General features: G+C 41.8%; 1 protein-coding gene across 5 annotated transcripts in view; it reads left to right on the forward strand.

Moving 5' to 3' along the window:
- Positions 1-20,190, forward strand: part of golga4 (golgin A4) — a 206,774-nt gene that overhangs the window by 43,706 nt on the left and 142,878 nt on the right. For all 5 annotated transcript variants that reach the window (XM_073052403.1, XM_073052411.1, XM_073052419.1 and 2 more), the window contains 5 exons: positions 7,540-7,860; positions 8,185-8,232; positions 9,662-9,718; positions 10,388-10,486; positions 16,123-16,273. In XM_073052403.1, the coding sequence (XP_072908504.1) occupies positions 7,540-7,860; positions 8,185-8,232; positions 9,662-9,718; positions 10,388-10,486; positions 16,123-16,273 (676 nt within the window). The remainder of the gene's footprint in view (positions 1-7,539; positions 7,861-8,184; positions 8,233-9,661; positions 9,719-10,387; positions 10,487-16,122; positions 16,274-20,190) is intronic.

Genomic DNA, 20,190 nt, shown 5'->3' on the forward strand with positions numbered 1-20,190 from the left:
TTCAACAGGGCAGATTCATGAATATTTAATTTTATTTTCATTGCCTACAATATTGTTAAAATTAGTAAATGAGGTTTCAGTTTGGATTAGAAAAACAAAAGGATCTTGAAATGATGAGTGAGAGGTATGGAAGGTGCAAGCTAAGATGGAACAATTGTGATGGGCTTCATGTCCAGTGTCCAGTGAAACTGACCAGCAGCACTTTTGGGAGTAGTTAGCACAATTTTATTTCCATATTTCAAACTTGGTTAAGAAATTCTGGGGAAAAATGTCGTTGGGTTTTATAAGGATAAGAATGAATAAAGCTAGAATTTTTTTGGAATGTCTTCTGCTTGAATCCTGTAAATGTTTCTCTAGTATTCAAAAACTTATGATTTCAGAATTGAAATTATCTATTATCAATAGTCCCCTGGAAACAGCAAATTCCAAACTTTTAGAGTTCTCTCCATGAAGAAATATACTTACCTTCAGTCATTTCCGGTTTAAGATGCTGCTGGTGAAACTCAGCGACTATTTTTTCGTGGCAAACAAAACAAAGAAAACAACTACGAGGAAATCTGCAGATGCTGGAAATTCAAACAACACACACAAGATGCTGGTGGAACACAGCAGGCCAGGCAGCATCTATAAGGAGAAGCACTGTCAAAGTTTCGGGCTGAGACCCTTCGTCAGGATTAACTGAAAGGAAAGATAGTAAGAGATTTGAAAGTAGTGGGGGGAGGGGGAAATGCGAAATGATAGGAGAAGACCGGAGGAGGTGGGATGAAGCTAAGAGCTGAAAAGGTGATTGGTGAAAGTGATACAGAGCTGGAGAAGGGAAAGGATCATGGGACGGGAGGCCTCGGGAGAAAGAAAGGGGGAGGGGGAGCACCAGAGGGAGATGGAGAACAGGCAGAATGATGGGCAGAGAGAGAGAGAAAAAAACAAACAACTAAATATGTCAGGGATGGGGTAAGAAGGGGAGGAGGGGCATTAACAGAAGTTATAGAAGTCAACGTTCATGCCATCAGGTTGGAGGCTACCCAGCCGATATATAAGGTGTTGTTCCTCCAACCTGGGTGTGGATTCATCTTGACAGTAGAGGAGGCCATGGATAGACATATCAGAATGGGAATGGGACGTGGAATTAAAATGTGTGGCCACTGGAAGATCCTGCTTTTTCTGGTGTTCAGCGAAATGGTCTCTCAGTCTGCGTCGGGTCTCACCAATATATAAAAGGCCACACTAGGAGCACCGGACGCAGTATACCACACCAGCCGACCTACAGGTGAAGTGTCGCCTCACCTGGAAGGACTGTCTGGGGCCCTGAATGGTGGTGAGGGAGGAAGTGTAAGGGCAGGTGTAGCACTTGTTCCGCTTACAAGGATAAGTGCCAGGAGGGAGATCGGTAGGAAGGGATGGGGGGGACGAGTGGACAAGGAAATTGCGTAGGGAGCGATCCCTGCGGAAAGCAGAAAGGGTGGGGGAGGGAAAGATGTGCTTAGTAGTGGGATCCCATTGGAGGTGGCGGAAGATACGGAGAATTATACGTTGGACCTGGAGGCTGGTGGGGTGGTAGGTGAGGACAAGGGGAACCCTATCCCGAGTGGGGCGGCGGGCAGATGGGGTGAGGGCAGATGTGCGGGAAAGAAAACAACTAATTATTTTATTAATAACATTCCTGGTAAACGATTACTACAAACATTAGCCTGTAACTTCCCTTTAGAAGTTGAGGTTTTGAACCACCTATACAACCTGACATTTTTGTGATGTGAACTGAAGTCTTGAAGGTGCACAACAGTTGTGGCTGAATCGAGGCAGCATGTTCCAGAGCTGAGAGCAGGGAATGAGCTAATGCTTGCCTATTGCTGGTGTAGACTGAGGCAATTCAATGCGGCAGAACTAAGGCAAGGCAGAGTCGAGATCTGGTCTGGGCCCAAGAGCGAGGAAAGACCAGAAATTTGATCGATTTAAGCACTCGGCCAAATTGGAAATATTGGGTATGGTCTAAATTGAGCAGGCGGGGCACCATCTTGAGAGTAAGGAACAATCTGAGTTTTGGATGATTTAAGTGCCAGGCCAGATTGAAAAGGTTGGGGTGTTGGGAAAGAAGGTGATAGATGGGCCGGTTCAGCTTGCTGCTCCATGAAGTTTACTTATCTGTGTTGAACTGAGGCTGTGACCTGTTCCTGAGTCGTGCCTGGCTAAATGTCTATGAACTCACTTTCAGGAACTTCAGTTCTTTTATTGTTTGCTTTTATTGTTGACACAAGTTGCTTCTTTTTCTCTGCATATTGGGCGTTTGGTCTTTTTTTTTAATGGGTTCCGTTGGGTTCTTTGTAGCTGCGTGTAAGGAGATGAATTTCAAGGTTGTATAAAGTAGACATACTTTGATAATAAATGTACTTTGAGCTTTGAATGGTGAAATCATTATTATGACATTAAGCTCCCAAATGTTTACAGCTGGTGTAAATGGGACCTTTAGTATTAAGCCGATCAATGCTTTTTGATAATCTTTGAATTGACAATGAAGTTGTTACCTTGTTCCTCTTAACCTCAACCCATCTGTGCACTTCATACTCCTGAGACTAAGGGTGAGCTGTTTCAGTAAACTCTCTTGGATGCACTGAATGGGAGATTTTTACTTCCCTAACATTGCCTTGGCCATCCACAGTACAAGTGATTTGGACAGGGTAAAATTTAGTAAAACCTAGGTGTAAGATACAAACAGAAGTGACACGGGATTTTGTAGTTAGAGGAGCAGACAGGAAATTCTTTGGATGTGAAAGAGATGCCAAGATGGTATTTTGTCCCCCAGATACCAAGGTTAGGATCCATAGCTTTTTAAAGTGGGAACGTGAACAGCCAGAAGTCATGGTACCAATGACATAGGTCGGAAAAGAGTTGCAGTCCTGAATAGAGAATATAGTGGGTTAGGGAGAAAGCTAAAAAGCAGGACCTCAAGGTTAGTAATCTCTGGATTGCTGCGTGTGCCACAAACCAGTGAAAGTAAGAGTAGGATGATTTGGTAGATGAATGCCAAATACCTGAGAAATTGGTGCAGGGGGCGGGTTTCATGTCTCTGGGTCATTAGGATCTCTTCTGGGGAAGGTATAACCTATACAAAAAAGATGGATTACAACTGAACTCGAGGGGGACCAATATCCTTTTGGGCAGTTTTCCCGGAGTGTTCGGGAGGGTGTAAACTTACTTGGCAGGGGGACGGGAACCGGAGTAATAAGGGCAGAGATTGGGCCAGTTTGGATGCAAATAGATACAATGTGAAGTGAAACTGAGAGAAGGGCAAAATTGCAGTCAGTGGTTTGGGTTGAAGTGAGTCTTTAAACTAAATAGTGGGTTCAACAGTTTGGAAAAGTGAGGTTAAAGGAAGAAAATAGAGTTCAGGAGCGATTACAAAGTCTCCAGAATAAATAAAAAGACAATGTTTACAAAGGGATAATGTAGTGTTCTCGTGCAGTGTGTTGAAACTCTGACTAAACACCAAGTTAAGCCAGAGTCAATGAAGACAGGATCACAGTAAGATTAACCGTTTACTGTTCACTCTTCCACATTAATGTATGGTGAAAACTGTTGATAAAATAATACAAAATATATATCTGTTTCCTTCTTGGCATCACATTTGCATCGTAAATACTTGTAAAAGTAAAACTACAACAAACTATATTACATTAAAGTCTCATTAAAGTACAATATTCAGTTAGAATCTGCCTACCCCATCAACAACTTTAGATAGACTCCAACACAAACTTTCCAGCAATGCTTTCAATAGCACAAGAAAATAAACCTCATCAACTGTCATTTCTTTTAACAGAATCAGCATTAACATTTTTACTTAAACATATTGACTGTCATATGAACTTACGGTGTTGCTTCTATGATGTTTCTTAGCGGGTAGAAATGGAGTTTTTCTCGTGTTGATCCTGCACACGCAAGCCCCCACCTTCCCGATCCTCCAAAACCGGAACTTACCCACAAGACGTAGCGAAACTGGGTGTGAAGTCATCACATGACGCAAAACATCACAGATAATGAATTTACCTTCAATACTGCAACGTCGTTATCAACCTTTAACTAGAAAATAGTTACAAACAAATTATTTAAAGCTAAAATGTAATAAAGCTAAATAAATGCCTTAAGGGCAACACACATAAGAATTTAACTTCTAGTAACATGGGGGCAAAATTGAAGAGAATGATGAATACAGAACAGATGGTGTTAGATTTAAATGCACATAGTATACGGGTTAATATAGTTGATCTTGTAGCACAGTTAGAGATTGGCAGGTATGAAGTTGTGGGTATCATAACTCGTGGCTGAAAGAAGATTACAGCTGTGAATTTAACATTGTATCAAAAGGACAGACAGGTTAGTGAAGGGGGTGAGGTGGCTTTGTTAGAAATAAAATGTAATCGGATCTTTAGAAGGAGGTGATAAAGGTCCAGAAGATACAGAATCCTGGTGCGTAGAGTTAAGATACTGCAAGGTTAAAAGGACCCTGATGGAGTTCTATACAGGCCTCTGAACAGTAGCCAGGATGTGGGCTACAAATTACAAAGGGAGATAGAAAAGGGTGGCATGGTAGCATAGTGATTAGTACAACGCTTTACAGTACCAGCCACCTGGGGTCAATTCCTGCTACTGCCTGTAAGGAATTTGTATGGTCTCCACATGACTGCATGGGTTTTCTCCAGGTGCTCCGGTTTCTCCTCCTAGTCCAAAGATGTACTAGTTGGTAGGCTAATTGGCCATTGTAAACTGTTCTGGGATTGCAGGGTAGCATGGCAGGAAGAGCCTCAGGTGCATATTCTGTGCTGTATCTCATTAAAATGGGAGATTGAAAAGGTATGTAAAATATGACAGTCCTGGGCAATTTCAATATACAGGTAGAAAATCATGTAAAATATTTTGGAGAATCAAATGTTTAAATGCTGTGAGAATCACTGCCTCCACCATTAATTCAGGCAATTTCAGATTCCAACCATTTTCTGTGTGGAACAGGAAAAAAAAGCCTCGATTCCTCTCTAAACTTCCTACTTCTTATCTTCAATCCGTGTCCTTTTGTTTTAGGCATTCCTATCTGTGGCACAGCTAACGAAGGCAGGCAGCCCATATCTCTTCATCATCACCCATCCCATGTGTGGCCCCATTTTGAGATTTGGACCCAAGGACCATCTATTAATCAGTACTCCCCGGGGCCCTTCCACTTACTGCATATGCTCTACTATCGTTGCCCTCCTAAAATGCATCACCTCATGTTAATCAGGATTAAATTCTAAGTACAATTACTCTGCTCACAACTGTTCATCCAAACTGGATAATGCTGTAGCCTTATACAAGCTTCCTCTGTTTCTGATGTCATCAATTTTTGTACAGTTTGCAAACATGCCAGTTATTATTCTTACTTTCACATCCAAGCCGTTCATGTGCATCAAACAAAGGTCCCATTACTGAGCTTGTGGTATACCCCCAGTCACAACTCCTCATTAGAAAACAACACTATCACAGATTTTAGATCCATATTCTCATTCTTTTCCTTGTGCTGTTGAAATACCATTCTCCTGTGACACAAACTTTGTTTTTGCCTCCATAAATGCAGCTGAGACAGGAGATGCCTTCCATTGGTTGGGGTTGACAATGGGTATTGCATTCTTGCTGTCTAAGTGATACACAAGCCAGGGCAGTATAATATGGAGAGCAAGTTGTTGCCCATGTAACAGGCTCCCCTTCCTGTGCAGTAGATGAATGTGAAGGAACGGCACAGGCAGATACACAGATGGCATTGCAGGAGTTGCCAGTCAGTGTTGAACTTGGCATAGGACTGCTGTAGATATTGGTCCCCCTGGGATTCAGTTGTACCTGTCTTCTTTTCTTTTAACAATTTGTATCTTCCCCAGAGGAGATCCCAATGATTCCAAAATCTGGAACCCTGCCCCTGTACTAGATCCTCAGCAAACTTACTCATCTGTACCATCATGCTATTCATGCCCTGACTAGCATGTGGCATTGGGAGTCATTCAGAGATTACTACTTTGTAGGTCCTGCTCATCAGCCTTTTCCCTAACTCCTTATAGTCACTGCACAGGACTTCTTCCCCTTTTCTACCTATATCATTGGGGCTAATGTACACTACAACCCTGGCTGATCATCCTTCCTCTTGAGAATATTTTGCAGACATTCTGAGACATCTGGGACCATGAGGCAACACACCATCCTGGCGTCTTTTTCACAGCCACAGTCTTGACCTTGTCATTCAGAACTGAAGTTGGGTGCACTTCCAACAGATGTAGTCATCTAGGTCCCCTGCAGTCCCATATCTTACAAGAAGAGCATTCCACTGCCTGAACTACCATCCTGCTTACATTTGTTATAACTTAGGCTCTACCTTCTTAAGCTTAAGTTCTACAATCAACAAACTAACTTCTAAAGACTCAGCATCTTTAGCCTCCACCTGCTCTCGCTGAAGCCTGTTGAGCCAAAGCTTGGCCACTCACAGAATGGCCACTTGGCTTAAACTCCCTTTTTGATGGCTGAGATAAAACTCAATTCTGATAATTTTTTTTTTCAAATGGCTTCCACCCTGCAAGATGTCTATTTCTCACTTGCTACTTCAAACATGATCTCCACTTTCTTTTCTCTGCACTCTGTTCTTTGAATCAAAACTGGTGATAGTTTATTAAATCTATGTTCTACCTTGGGTTATGGAATAGTATTAACATTTGTTTGGTGTGACGGAGTGTGCTCACTGAGGATTTTGCACATGCATGCACAATGCACTCCACGCAAACATTGCCTTGTCATTCTGCTGTCGTTGCACTAAATTTGTGCACTTCAGTATCTTCCTCTGGTATATTCTTATAAAGGGTCCTTCAGTTAACTTTGAAGGTGATTAAAGATGGTATATCCCAGTGTCTAAAATTTGGTGGATCGCTCTCAGTTGAAGGGAGAGAGAGACAGATCGGGCTGCCAGCAGTTCACACAGGACAAATAGTATTTTCTGCTACATATCTTTTTGTAAATATTGGCAGTTTTCTTTTCACTCCTTTTGCTAATTTTTGTAAGTTTGAATTTTAACGCACTTAGTAAACACCCTGCACGATAGTGCTAAGTAACTCCAGTCATCCTTTTCTTGGGCCATAAGTCTAACATTTGGTCTCTTAATTCTGCTTTATTTTATTTAGTGATGCAGCACAGTAACATCAACCCAACAACCTTCATCACCCAATTACACCTATGTGATCAATTAACCTATTAAACTGTACATCTTTTGAATGTGGGTGGAAACAAACAGCTGAAGGAAACCCACATGATCATGGAGAATGTGCAAACTCCTTAGACAGTGGTGGAACTGAACCAGGGTCACTGGCACTGTAATAGCTTTACGCTGCTATGTTGCAGTCCTGGCCCCAAAACAGATCAGTGCTCACTGGCGTTTCAAAATAAGGAAATGCTTGACATTTACTTGAACACATTTTCTTTTGCGACTTCATCTAAATGATTCAAAAGTAATTCAATGAAATTTTTGTGTGTTTTTTTTTGTAGAAAACCGAGATGCAGTCGTTTGCCCAGAAACTTCAACTTCGTGTTCCCTCCATGGAGTCTTTATTTCGAGCTTCTTCCAAAGAATCACTTTTCTCATCACCTTCAAAAGACTCACTCGTACGAACTGCTTCAAGAGAGTCACTTAATCGGATTGATTTAGATGTTCAGTCTTCTGGTGCCATCTTTGATCCATCATCAGATATTGAAAGTGAGACAGAAGATAATGCAGGCACTTTTGAGAGCCTCAGTAAGGACCCATCTTCCAACCAGTTTCGTCGGATTGAGCGGAGTTTGGCTAATTATAGATCGAAATATTCAGAGGTAGTTGTAGTTGAAATTATGCACTTGATTGATCTCTGACTTTTTTTGAGAGCTTCAAACCCAGTCCTCTCTGCCTTTACCTTGTGCCTTTGTTAAAGGTGTTCATTGCAATCTATTTGGCTGAACGTTTCTTCAGTTCTCTTTCTCTTTCTTTACCTGGCTTAGTGTTATTATTTTGGAAATGTTTATAGAAAAATGAATATGTTCTAACTGGCAAATCAAATATTTGTAATAACGTGCTGCTGAAATATACTTGGAAGTAAAAATATTCAGAATAGAATACTGAAGGTGAGCATTTCATAACCATTTGAATATATTTTTCAGCTAGTTACTGCGTATCGAACTTTACAGAGAGACAAAGAGAAAATGCAGGTAAGTGAAGATGCCGTCTGTAATAACTTGTAAAAGAGAAGCAAATGGGTCAAGTCAGCAAACTGATGATTCAAAGTAAATTCAGAGCTTCCTGCAAGTACACTTTTTATCCCTGATCAGTCCTACCCACACTCAAGACATCCTCCTGTTCTTTACAAATGTGTAGAATGCCCTTTCATTTTTGGGATAATTTTCAGGAACCTCCTGGACCCTCTCCAATGCCAGCACATCTTTCTTAGAAGAGGCCCAAAACTGCTCACAGTACTCCAAGTGTGGTCTGACCAATGGTTTATAAAGTCTTAGTATTACATGCTTGCTTTTATATTCTAGTCCTCTCTAAATGGATACTAACATTGCATTTGCCTTCCTTACCACTGACTCAACCTAGTAACTAACCTTTACAAATCCTGCACGAGAATGCCCAAGTCCCTTTGTGCCTCTGATTTCTGAATTTGCTCCCTATTTAGAAAATAGTCTGCGCCTTTATTCCTCCTACTGAAGTGCATGACCATACACTTCCCTACACTGTATTCCATCAACCACTTTGCCCATCTCCCAATCTGTCTGTCCTTCTGCTGACTTCCTGTTTCCTCAACAGTACTTGCCCCACCACCTGTCTTCATATTGTCCGCAATCTTGGCCAACACTAAAACACTGCACTTAGTTTAGTATTTATATCCTTCTGAAGCTGTAGTGAAAGGGATGCTCTAAAGTGGCAGCTTTAACAGCGTTATCATTAACTCTTACATGTCCAAGAAGTCTGATGTTCTGGCATCTGACTGTTTGGAAATTTAGAAGGTCTCTCTTACTCGCAATTTCAGCATGTTGACTAGGGATATAGAATGTAGACGAGATCAGATTCCTGTCTGTGGGCTAGGTGTGTTGTCAGAGCTGCTGTTGTGGCCTGAAATGTCAAGTGTCAGGAACATGAGAAGGTTTCTGGCTGAAGCCAGGGCCTGGAATGCCTGTATACTCCCTTTAAATTCACCAGGATCAGTAGGAACATTATTGTACCACTCTGTTAATTCATATAAAAAGTGTGAAAACGTTTTTTTCGTGTGTTAATGGGAGTAATGTCCAATAGTTTAGAAAATACACTCAGTGGACTCTTTATTAGGTACCACATGACTTGCTGATTAGATGTTTGCATTAATGAGCATGTGTACCTAATAAGGTGGTCACGGAGTGGAAGTTTGCTTGGTGCTTCAAAAGTCCCAGAGGTACTAGATTGTCAGAATTTGACTGTTGTTTGAAATATTCACTATCATGTCATATATAAATATTTTTCTTAATGTTAAACAGTTAGCAATCTATAAACAAGAATGTTGAAATTGAGATAGCAATAGAAGTGCAACTTAATTTCAATATGTGGAAAGGTTAATTCATTAACTGTTTATTGATGTTATAATATTTCTACCCAAATTTTAAGGTAGTTCTGAGTCAGGGTCAAGATAAAGCCCTGCGCAGGATTGGCGAATTACGAGAGGTGAGACCTGCATGCTTTGAATGTATTTTTTATTTTTTCATGTTTATTGTTTGTTTGTGGTTTTGTTAAACTTCTGTTTGGAGATCCATTTAAAGTCTGCTACACAATAAGATCATGAATGACCCAACCTTGCCATCAACCACGCTCTTTTTACATAGTAGTCTGAATATCTGTCAGTCCTCATCTTAAATATGTTCAGTGCTTTTGCGAATGACTCATCTGTCTGGGACAGAAAATAAGAAAAACCTTTGGAAAAAATCAATTCCTTTTAAAATCCACCTGAAATGAATGACCCGTATTCTGAAACTCAAGTTCAAGTTTATTGTCTTTCAGTTATATGCATGTATACTGCCAAACCAAACGTTGTTCCTCTGGACCAAGGTGCATTTAATTCAGAGACAAAACATAAAATAATATTACCACAAATAAATTAATAAATAATAGAATATATTCCAGAAGACTGACATTTAGCATAAGGTGCATTTATAGCATAAGTTTAAGAAGTAAACAGTATAGCACTGCTGGCGCTTTATAAGTAATCTGGACATGGGTCGCTGTAGGGCGTTAGGTGGTTTTTCCCCCACCTATTCTTGTTAAACTTGCTTGGGGGAGGGTTCTCATGGGAAGTTAATGTCAACTCTCGACAATTCTTGTCTATAAATTTCACAGGAGCTACAAATGATTCAGCAGGCAAAGAAGCACATTCAGGATGAATTTGAAGCAGCTCTGGAGGAGAAAGATCAATTTATTGGTGTTCTGCAGACACAGGTAGAAGGCATAATTGGTGCATGTTTTCATAATTGGCTAGATGGTAACTAAACAGATTGCAATGCAGGCAAGTGATTATACTGTTCCACTTTCAATTGTATAATTTTGATGTCCTGTATTTGAGCTTGTTAATGGGAAGTAAGTTCTGGGTCTGATTTTGCCATGACTCCATTCAATGGCAGAGTTTGTTAATACAACAAACAGTGACTACATAAACCCATAATTTAAGCAAAAAGTCTCACTGCTTCCTTAACTCTATGTGCCTTTCTACCTATCTGAGTACCTACCACCAATTGTTAACAAATCCTACCTTTATCCAGTTTCTTGGCTGAGTAAATCCTTCTAGATTCTACCACTTACCTACCCTCTAGGGGCAGTTTTCAATGGCCAATTGACTTCCCTTTTGCCAAGATGGCACCGCGTACGGGAGCCATGTTGCGAGCTCCGTACCAACTTTACAGTGTACTCTTAATTTCTGCAATTTCCTTCACATTTCTTGTTCAAGAAGCTGATAGTAACATCAGATATGACCAACTGACTCTTCTGAACATCAGGAAGATGGCATTTACCCACAACGTGCCACCTTTTCTACACAGGGAACTCCTGCTTACATGATCCATAGGAGGCTTATTTATTGCACCATCACTACCTCAGAAGCCGCGCCGGAGGTGAGGGAGAAGGGCCGGAGTTCTGGTGAGGTTGAGATGACATGCCAATTGGCTACCGCTCCCTAGCATACTCCTGGCTAACGTTCAGACCCTGGACAACAAGGTGTGCGAGCTGAGGGCAAGAATCTCCTACCAGCGGGAAACAAAGGAATGTAATGTTTTGTGCTTCATGGAGACCTGGTTGACGGAGGAGATACCGGATCATGCCATCAAGCCCTCTGGGTTCTCCCTGTTCTGGGTGGACAGGTCTAAAAACCTCTCTGGGAAGAGTAAAGGAGGTGATGTACGCTTCATGGTCAGTAATGCTTGGTGCGAACTGCAGAATGTGCATGCCCTCAAATCATTTTGTTCCCTGGATCTGGAGTACCTGATGCTGCTGTGTAGACCTTCTGGCTGCCTAGAGAGTTCATAGCTGATACAGTCTCAGCTGTGCACATTCTGCCGTGGACTGATACTGACCTGGCTCAAGGAACTGTACGAGACCATCAGCACCTAGGGGACTGTAACCCGGAGGTGGCTTACATCATTGCCAGAGACTTTACTCAAGCGTCGCTGACTGAAGTCTCTCCGAAGTTTTGTCAACACATCCAGGTGAGCACACAGGGAGATAGCATACTTGTCCACTGCTTCTCTCCTGTCCACAATGCTTACAAAGCGCTCCTCTGTCCCCCGCTTGGGAAGTCTGACCACTCCTTCATCTTGCTTTTGCCTGTGTACAGGCAGAAGCTGAACTAAAAGGCAGCCATCCTTAAAACTGTCCACTGTTGGTCTGCCCAGTCAGTTTTCATGCTACAAGACTGCTTTGATGATGTCGACTGGAATGCCTTTCATGATGTGAATGTCTCCGAGTTCACGGAAGGGGTCTTGAGCTTCATCCAGAAGCACATCGAGGACATTGTCTCCCAAAAATCGGTCAGGGTCTATCCAAACCAGAAACCTTGGATCAGCAGTTCCAAGTGCACTGCACCTGCACTCACTGTGCAAAACTGAACTTACGCCGCCAGTGACCACCAGGAACTCAAGACATACAGCTACGATCTATGCAAAATTATCAAGGCAGCGAAATGACAATACAGGGACAAGATCCAGACAACTCTCCACCAACAACACACACAGCTTATGATAAAGTCTGCACACCATCACCGACTTCAAAGCTAAACACAGTGGTACTGCCAGCATCACTGTCTCTCTCCCAGATGAGCTAAATCTTTTTTACACGCTGTTCGATGTCACCAACACTGAGCCCCCAAGGGGAGTCGCAGATGCAACCTGCACCTTGGTCATCTCTGAGGCTGAAATATGCAGGTATTTCCAATGAGTGGACAGTCACAAGGCTACAGGACTGGACGGCATCCCAAGGTGGGTACTCAGAGTCTGCACGGCACAACTGGCTGTTGTGTTTGCAGACATTTTAAATCTCTCCCTCTCCCAGTGTAGAGTGCCCTCCCACTTCAAAACATCCACCACTGTCCCTGTACTAAAGAGACCAAGATAACATGTCTGAACAACTGGTGTCCTGTCGCACACACCTCAATAATAGGCAAGTGTTTTGAGAGGATGGTCAAGGACTTCGTCTGCAGCATGCTACCACCTACACTCTATAATTTGCCTATCGACACAACTGATTGACAGATGACACAATAGCCATAGCTCTACACACCGTCCTTACACACCTGGAGAGGAGGGATGCTTATATGAGAATGCACTTGGACTACAGTTCAGCATTCAACACCATAATTCCCTCCAGGCTTGACAAGAAGCTCAGAGACCTTGGCCTTCACCCTGCCTTGTGCAGCTGGATCTTGGACTTCCCTCACCTCTGCCCCCTGACCCTCAACACAGGAGCCCTCCAGGGTTGTGCCCTAAGGCCCCTCCTTTACCTTCTGTACTGTATCGCTACCTACAGCTAATTAAATTTGCAGATGATACTAGATTGATTGGCCTTACCTCAAATAATAACGAGGTAGTCTACAGAGAAGTCATCACATTGACACAGTGGTGTCAAGAAAACAACCTGTCCCTCAATGTCACAAACATTGAGGTAGCTGTTTGTGGACTACGAGGAATGGAGGCAGGCTCACCCCTATTGACATCAATGGGATCTGGGGTTGAGAGGGTGAACAGCTTCAAGTTCCTTGGTATACACATCATCAAGGACCTCACTTGGTCTGTACATACTGGCTGTGTGGTGAAAAAAACACAACAGCCCCTTCTTCACCTCAGATGGTTAAAGAAGTTTGGCTTGAGTCTCCAAATCCTAAGGACTTCCTACAGGTGCACTATCCTGACTGGCTGTATCACTGCCTGGTATGGGAACTGTAGTTCCCTCGATCACAGGACTCTGCAGAAAATGGTGCAGACAGTCCAGTGCATCTGTGGATGTGAACTTGCCACTATTCAGGACATTTACAGTGACAGGTGCGTAAAAAGGGCCAGAAGGATCTTTACGGACCCTAGTCACTCCAATCACAAACTGTTCCAGCTGCTACCATCTGGGAAATGTTATTGCAGCATTAAAGCACTAGGCTCCTGGACAGCTTCTTCCACCAGGCCATCAGGCTGATTAATTCACGCTGACGCAATTGTATTTCAAAGCTATATTGACTGTTCTGTCGTGTATTTTACTGGACGTACTATTTATTACAAATTGCTGTAATTTGCACATTGCAGAGATGGAGATGTAATGTAAAGATTTTTCCTCTGGTATGTGAAGGATGTAAGGAATAGGTCAGTTCAAATCAGTTTAACTAGCCACAGCCTTAGCATGCAGGAGGAAACTCTCTCATGAGACCATGCAAACTTCATGCAATAGGTCAGGATTGAGCCTGTGTTCCTTGTGCTGCGATTGGCTCTACTGGTCATTTTTTCACATTCATTATCATTGAGGATTTTTGAAAACAATTCTTAAAAGTGCTTTATGCTGTACTTCTGTGCAGTTTGCTCTGATTACCTTTAATGTGTTCTGATCTTCAATGCAATTCACGATTCTAACTGATTTGCGCAGCCCATTGGGCTTCAGATTGATAAAATGATGTGAGTTTCTGCAATTCTTTGCGATAGTGATTTGCAGTCAAAAAATAGAAAAAACTCGTGTAGTTTAAGGAAAAGTGTTGCCCCTCAAGTTCATATTAAGTCTTCACGCTCTCAACCTTAAACCTATACAGGCAGTCAGGAGTTCCGTTCCTGAGTCCGTCTTTAAGTCGGATTTGTATGGAAGTCGGAACAAGTACATCCGGTATTATTTAGCGTCAGTTAGTCAAACGCTTGTCTTAGTATATGGTATATATTTTACCTTTCTATGCATATAAAACACTTAAGAAACGTATGTATTCCAATAATTAAACCTCTGCGCTGCTTAGTAATAATTGTAGCTTTTATCAGGGCAGGGCCTTTCACATGCTCCATTATTCTCACTTTATCTGTTATCCTTTAAAATTGTTCCGATCGTTGACCGACTGTAGCCTAACGCTTTTCCAATGACCGATGGCGTTTCTCCTCTTTCCAAACACTTTATTATTTCCACTTTATTTTCAATTGCAATTGCTTCCTGTCAATGGAACAGAAACACTGCCGGCTCCCGAGGTCTGCTGGGTCCTAAGGACCACAGCACTTAATTCACTCGGTCCTAAACTGCACCACAATGAGACAGGTTTAATGGGACAAGTGGGGGCTGTGCTGGGTTTGGGTATTTGATCCTGCAGAATATTCTGCGTGGGAATTTAAATTGGAGATGGCAGTGTTTTTTTTTTACGAGGTCGAGTTGCGAGCTTGACGTCAACCTGGCACGGATGGTATGGGAGTCACTGGATTGACATCAACCCGGCACGGGAGTGGTCTGTCACTAAATTGAACTAGGGAACCTCCATTCTCTAGCCCGGTGCTGATCTCACTGTGCCACCAGCCGACTGGAACGGCAATTTGGGGGGGGGGGGGGGGGCAGGTTCAGGGTGAATCTTAGTAAGAAAAATTTAAGCCAAATGCAAAGTTAAACACTCAACACAGTGCCAACTGCAACGACTTAAAATGGCGGACAGCGTCGCAATCCAACTTAAAATGGCGGACGGCATTCTCCTTCCTCGATTCGTAAGTACGAGTTGTCCATAAGTCAGACGTTCGTAACTCAGGGACTACTTGTACTTTGCAGTTCTTGATACCCTAGATCTTGGGAGAAAGACTGAGAGTAAAGATTCTTTTTTTAAAGGTTAGCTTTATTTGTCATATATTTATTGAAATACAGTGAAATGCATCATCTGTGTCAAATCAAATCAGTGAGGTTTGTGCTGGGCAGACTGCAAGTGTTGCTATGCTTCTGGTGCCAATGTGGGATGCCCACAGATCATTACCCTGACCCCAACTGTACATCTTTGGAAAGGGGGAGGAAATTGGTGCATCCGGAGGAAACCCACGTAGTCATGGGGAGAATGCACAAGCATCTTACAGACTCTGGTGGGAGTATTCACTCTATCTGTGCCGTCAACATTTTATACATGTCCATAAGATCTGCTCTCATTCTCCTGTGCTCCAAGGAATTTAAGTCCTAGCCTGTCCAACATCTTCCAGAATTCAATAGTTTGATTTTGGCAGCATCCTCTTTTCTGTACAGTTTAATAACATTTTGGGTCCTCAAAACTGAACACAATACTCCAAGTGCATCCTCACTAGAGTTTTGTTGTCATAATAGAATCAGAATCAGGTGTATTATCACCGATCTGTGTTGTGAAATTTGTTAACTTAGCAGCAGCAGTTCAATGCAATACATAATATAGAAGAAAAAGAAATAATAATAATAATAAATAAATCAATTACAGTATACATATATTTGAATAGATGTACTGATGTTCCTGAGGAACTTTATTTGTATTAATTGGTAGTTTTAGTTGAGTTGATTGTGTGCAAAGAAGTGTTTCAAACACGGATGTCATGAAATGCACTTCAAACTTGTTAATGTTGAACATGTTATATCTTTAGGTTACGTTACTGAAGCAAAGGATTGTACCTGGAGGGTCAAGTGCAGATGTCCATGAACCCACAGCTCAGGCCTCTGTAGAGGAAAGCACAGAAACAGCTCAGCAGAGTTCAAGCACTGAAGATAGTACAGATGACCCAGATGGGTTAGGAGGTAATGTTTATAATACAATCAAACCATCAAGTTAAGATTGTAGAAGGCGTGTTTGGATCTTTACCTCTGAGCAATCAAGAAGGTTCTTCAATAAATCATGAGGCTAGCATTTACTATATCAAAAAAATATAGTGAGACATGTGGCCTTGTCAATTTCACAGATCAGTATTTTCCAGTAACAAAAAAAGTAGTTAATGTGGAATTTGGAAATTGCTATTTTGAAATTGCTTGCTGAGATCCAAGTTCTCCTCCATAAATAAATGAATTTTGTTGTTTGATCCTCTGTGTAAATGTAATGGGCAGAATGAATTCTCTATACTTGCACTATACAGTAGATACATGAGCTCATCATTTATATGCCTTTGATTTCAAATGCTAATTTTAATGGCATTTTGGATAGTAATTAGCACCGTGACATGACTGGCATGAAATGTAAACTTTCATTAGTATACTGTTTCATTATTTTAATTGGAATTGATAAGAGTATTTTAATATTTTAAATTTGTCTTTCTATTCCTTTCTTTAATCTTGGCCTACTTTGGAAGGAAATTCAATATTAAAACACTGTCATCATTATTGATTTGAGTCTGAGTTAAGCAGGGCTTGCTCGGTTCACTCTTAACAGATTTCATTGCACTATTTCAGTTTCATGAGCAGGAATTCAATGTGCACAATTCACGGCAGGCTATGGATAGTTGAGCACACCTCGACTATTTCCAGTTTATCACTATTTGTTTGCCTATTAAATTCTGACTTGAGGCTCACACAGGAACAGTCCAGGTTTTTGGTTAGATGTGATGCAACATTGCTTATACAGACAGGTTTCCCCTGCTATCTGAAGGTAGAGCGTTCCTATGAAACCGTTCTTAAGCTGAAATGGCGTAAAACGAAGAAGCAATTACCATTAATTTATATGGGAAAAATTTTTGAGCATTCCCAGACCCAAAAAAAATAACCTACCAAGTCGTACGAAATAGCACATAAAACCTAAAATAACACTAACATATAGTAAAAGCAGGAATAATATGATAAATACACAGCTATACAAAGTAGAAATAATGTATGTACATTGTAGTTTCGCTTACTAGAATTGGGAAGATTGAGCCAAAACCGATTTGTAGATAAAGATCGGCACGTACACGCATGCGCACACACCTGCCTGCACAAGGCTTCGTGGTCATGGTAGTCTTTCTCGGGGTGAACACAAGTTTAAAACGGGCGTATTTTCTCATAAAAGTGAAAATCCTCTTTTGGTTAGTGAAAGCAGGTACTAATGTAAGTCTTTCGTAAAAGCGAAGTTGCTGAAAGCGGGGGACACCTGTAGTTGACTTTGAAAGAAGATAATTGTAAAGATTTGGTCCCGCTGTGGCTCTATTGAAGCAAAGGTGGATGCTTTCAGATGTCTGCTCACGGGCACCTATGATAACACATTGGCAAGAGATTTGACAGATGGTACATATACTATCCTAATGCATTGCTCTATTAAATAAAGACTGGGCAGGATGCATACTGGATGCAATTAAAGAATGCTTTCCAGTTTTATCACTTAAATTTTTTAATGAGGGTTTTTAAATTTACAGCGTATGTCTTTTTTTTAGGGCAAGACATATAGTAATTGTGTGCTGATTAGACTATGAAATTCAATGAAATTTATTCAATAAATTGTAATTTTATTTAGATCTTTTACAGCATAATTAGTGAAAAATGCCTTAGGCTCTTGTTATTTTAATATATTGATTATTTGGAAGAATGTTGTAAAGGGTATTGTCAGTGAAGGAGGAATGCTTCATTGCAACTTTGGGAATATTTTCTTAAAATTATGGTATCCAGACATTTTCAAAAAAGGACCATCAAAAGATTTTTTGACACTATATTAAAGCAATTAAGAGATGAAAGTTTAGTTTGGGAAATCTGCTATGAAATTAGTAACTAATCGAGTAGGTATAGGTTAAATGGCCTACTGAGAGTAATAGTTGTACAGCATGGAAACAGGCCCTTCTGTCCATTGGGTCCATGCCAACCAAGGTTCCCACCCAAACGTATCCTATTTGCCTTCATTTGACCCCATATACCTCTAACTTTTATCCATGTACCCATCCAGCAGTCTTTTATATACTGTTAATATACAACTTCAACCACTTCCTCTGCCATTTCATTCCATATATGGATCACTCTTTTTTTGGAAAAAGTTCCCCCTCAGTTTTCTATTGAATTTGTCCCCTCTCACCCTAATCCTCTCTAGTTCTTGATGCCCCCACCGTGGGGAAAAGGGATTGTGCATTCACCCTACCTATGCCTCTCATGATTTGAAACACCTCATCACTGGATTGTGGGAAATGAGGGGTAACATAAAGTCCCAGCGTGATCAGCCTCTACAACTCGGTCTCTCGTTCTTGCAGCATCTTAGTCAATCCCGAACACAAGATTCTGTAGATGCTGGAAATCCAGAGTAACACACACAATGCTGGAGCACAGGCAGCACCTGTAGAGAGCAATAAAGAGTCAGGGTTTCAGGCTGAGACCTTTCATCACGACTGGAAGGGAAAGGGGAAGAAGCCAAGATAAGGAGGAGAGGAGTGGGGAAAGAGTACAAGATAGCAGGTGATAGGTGAAGCCAGGCAGAAGAAAGGTGGGGTAAGAGGAAATGGGGTGAGAAGCTGGCAGGTGATAGGTGGAAAAGATAAAGGGTTGAAGAATAAGGAATCGTGATAGGAGAGGAGAGTGGATTCTGGGAAGTAGTGAAGAGGGAGGAGCACCAGAGGGAGGTGATAGGCAGGTAATGAGAAGAGAAATGGGTAAGGGAGAGCCAGAGGGAGGGGTGGAGAGAGAGGAATTTCCAGAAGTTAGAGAAATCAATGTTCATGCTGTAAGGTTGCAAGCAATCCAGATGAATGAGGTATTGCTCCTCCTGACAGTGGCCTCATTGTGGTAGAAGAGGAAGCCATGGACTACATGTCAGAATGGAAATGGGCAGTGAAATTAAAATGGTTGGTCAAGGGGAAATCCTGCTTGTTACGGATGGAATGAAGGTGCTCAACAAAACGGTCCCTCAATCTACTTCGGGTCTCATCGATGTAGAGGAAGCTGCATTGGAAGCACTGGATACAGTTGCTGACCCCAACAGACTCACAGGTGAAGGGTTGCCTCACCTGGAAGAACTGTTTGGAACCCTGAATAGATGTGAGGGAGGAGGTGAATGGACAGGTTTAGCACTCCTGATTGCAGTGATCAGTGCTGAAATAGGAGTACTGGGAAGGTTCAGTTGGATAATGGAACCACGGAGAAGGGGATCCTTATGGAAAGTTGGCTGGGGGTGTAGGATGTCTTTAGTGGTAGGATCTCGTTGAAGATGGCAGAAGTTGTGGAGTTCCCTGCTGAGGAAGCAAGAGAGGCCTGCTGCATTCCTTGAGCATTTTGTGTGTTACTTTGATCAAACCCTTCAGCACTCTTTCAGCTTAATAGCGTTTTTGCTAAAGCAAGGTTGCCAGAAATGAACACTACAAATGCGGCCTCACCAACCTCTTAAAGCTGCAGCATAACATTCGTACTGACTGGTTTGGCTGCTGAAGGCCAGCATGCCAAAAGCTGTTTTCACCACCTTATCTACCTGTGATGCCATGTACTCTGTTCTACAATACTCACTTGGGCTCTAGGTACTGTCTGTGATATTGATAGTTACTGTGTAGATACTGTCTATGAGCCTGGTGGTACATGATTTAAGGGTTTTGTATATTTTCCTCAATGGAAGAGGGGAGGAGAAAGAGAGCATTGGGTGTGACCTTTGATATATTGGCTCTTTATTGGGGCAGTGAGAAGTATAGACAGTCCGTTGATGGGAAGCTGGTTTCCCTGATTTGTTGAGCTGTGCCAGTAAGTTTCTTGTGGTCATGGACAGAGCAGTTGCCATACCAAGCTGT

The sequence above is a fragment of the Hemitrygon akajei genome, chromosome 1 (assembly GCF_048418815.1).
Source record: "Hemitrygon akajei chromosome 1, sHemAka1.3, whole genome shotgun sequence".
NCBI classification, from domain to species: Eukaryota; Metazoa; Chordata; class Chondrichthyes; order Myliobatiformes; family Dasyatidae; genus Hemitrygon; species Hemitrygon akajei.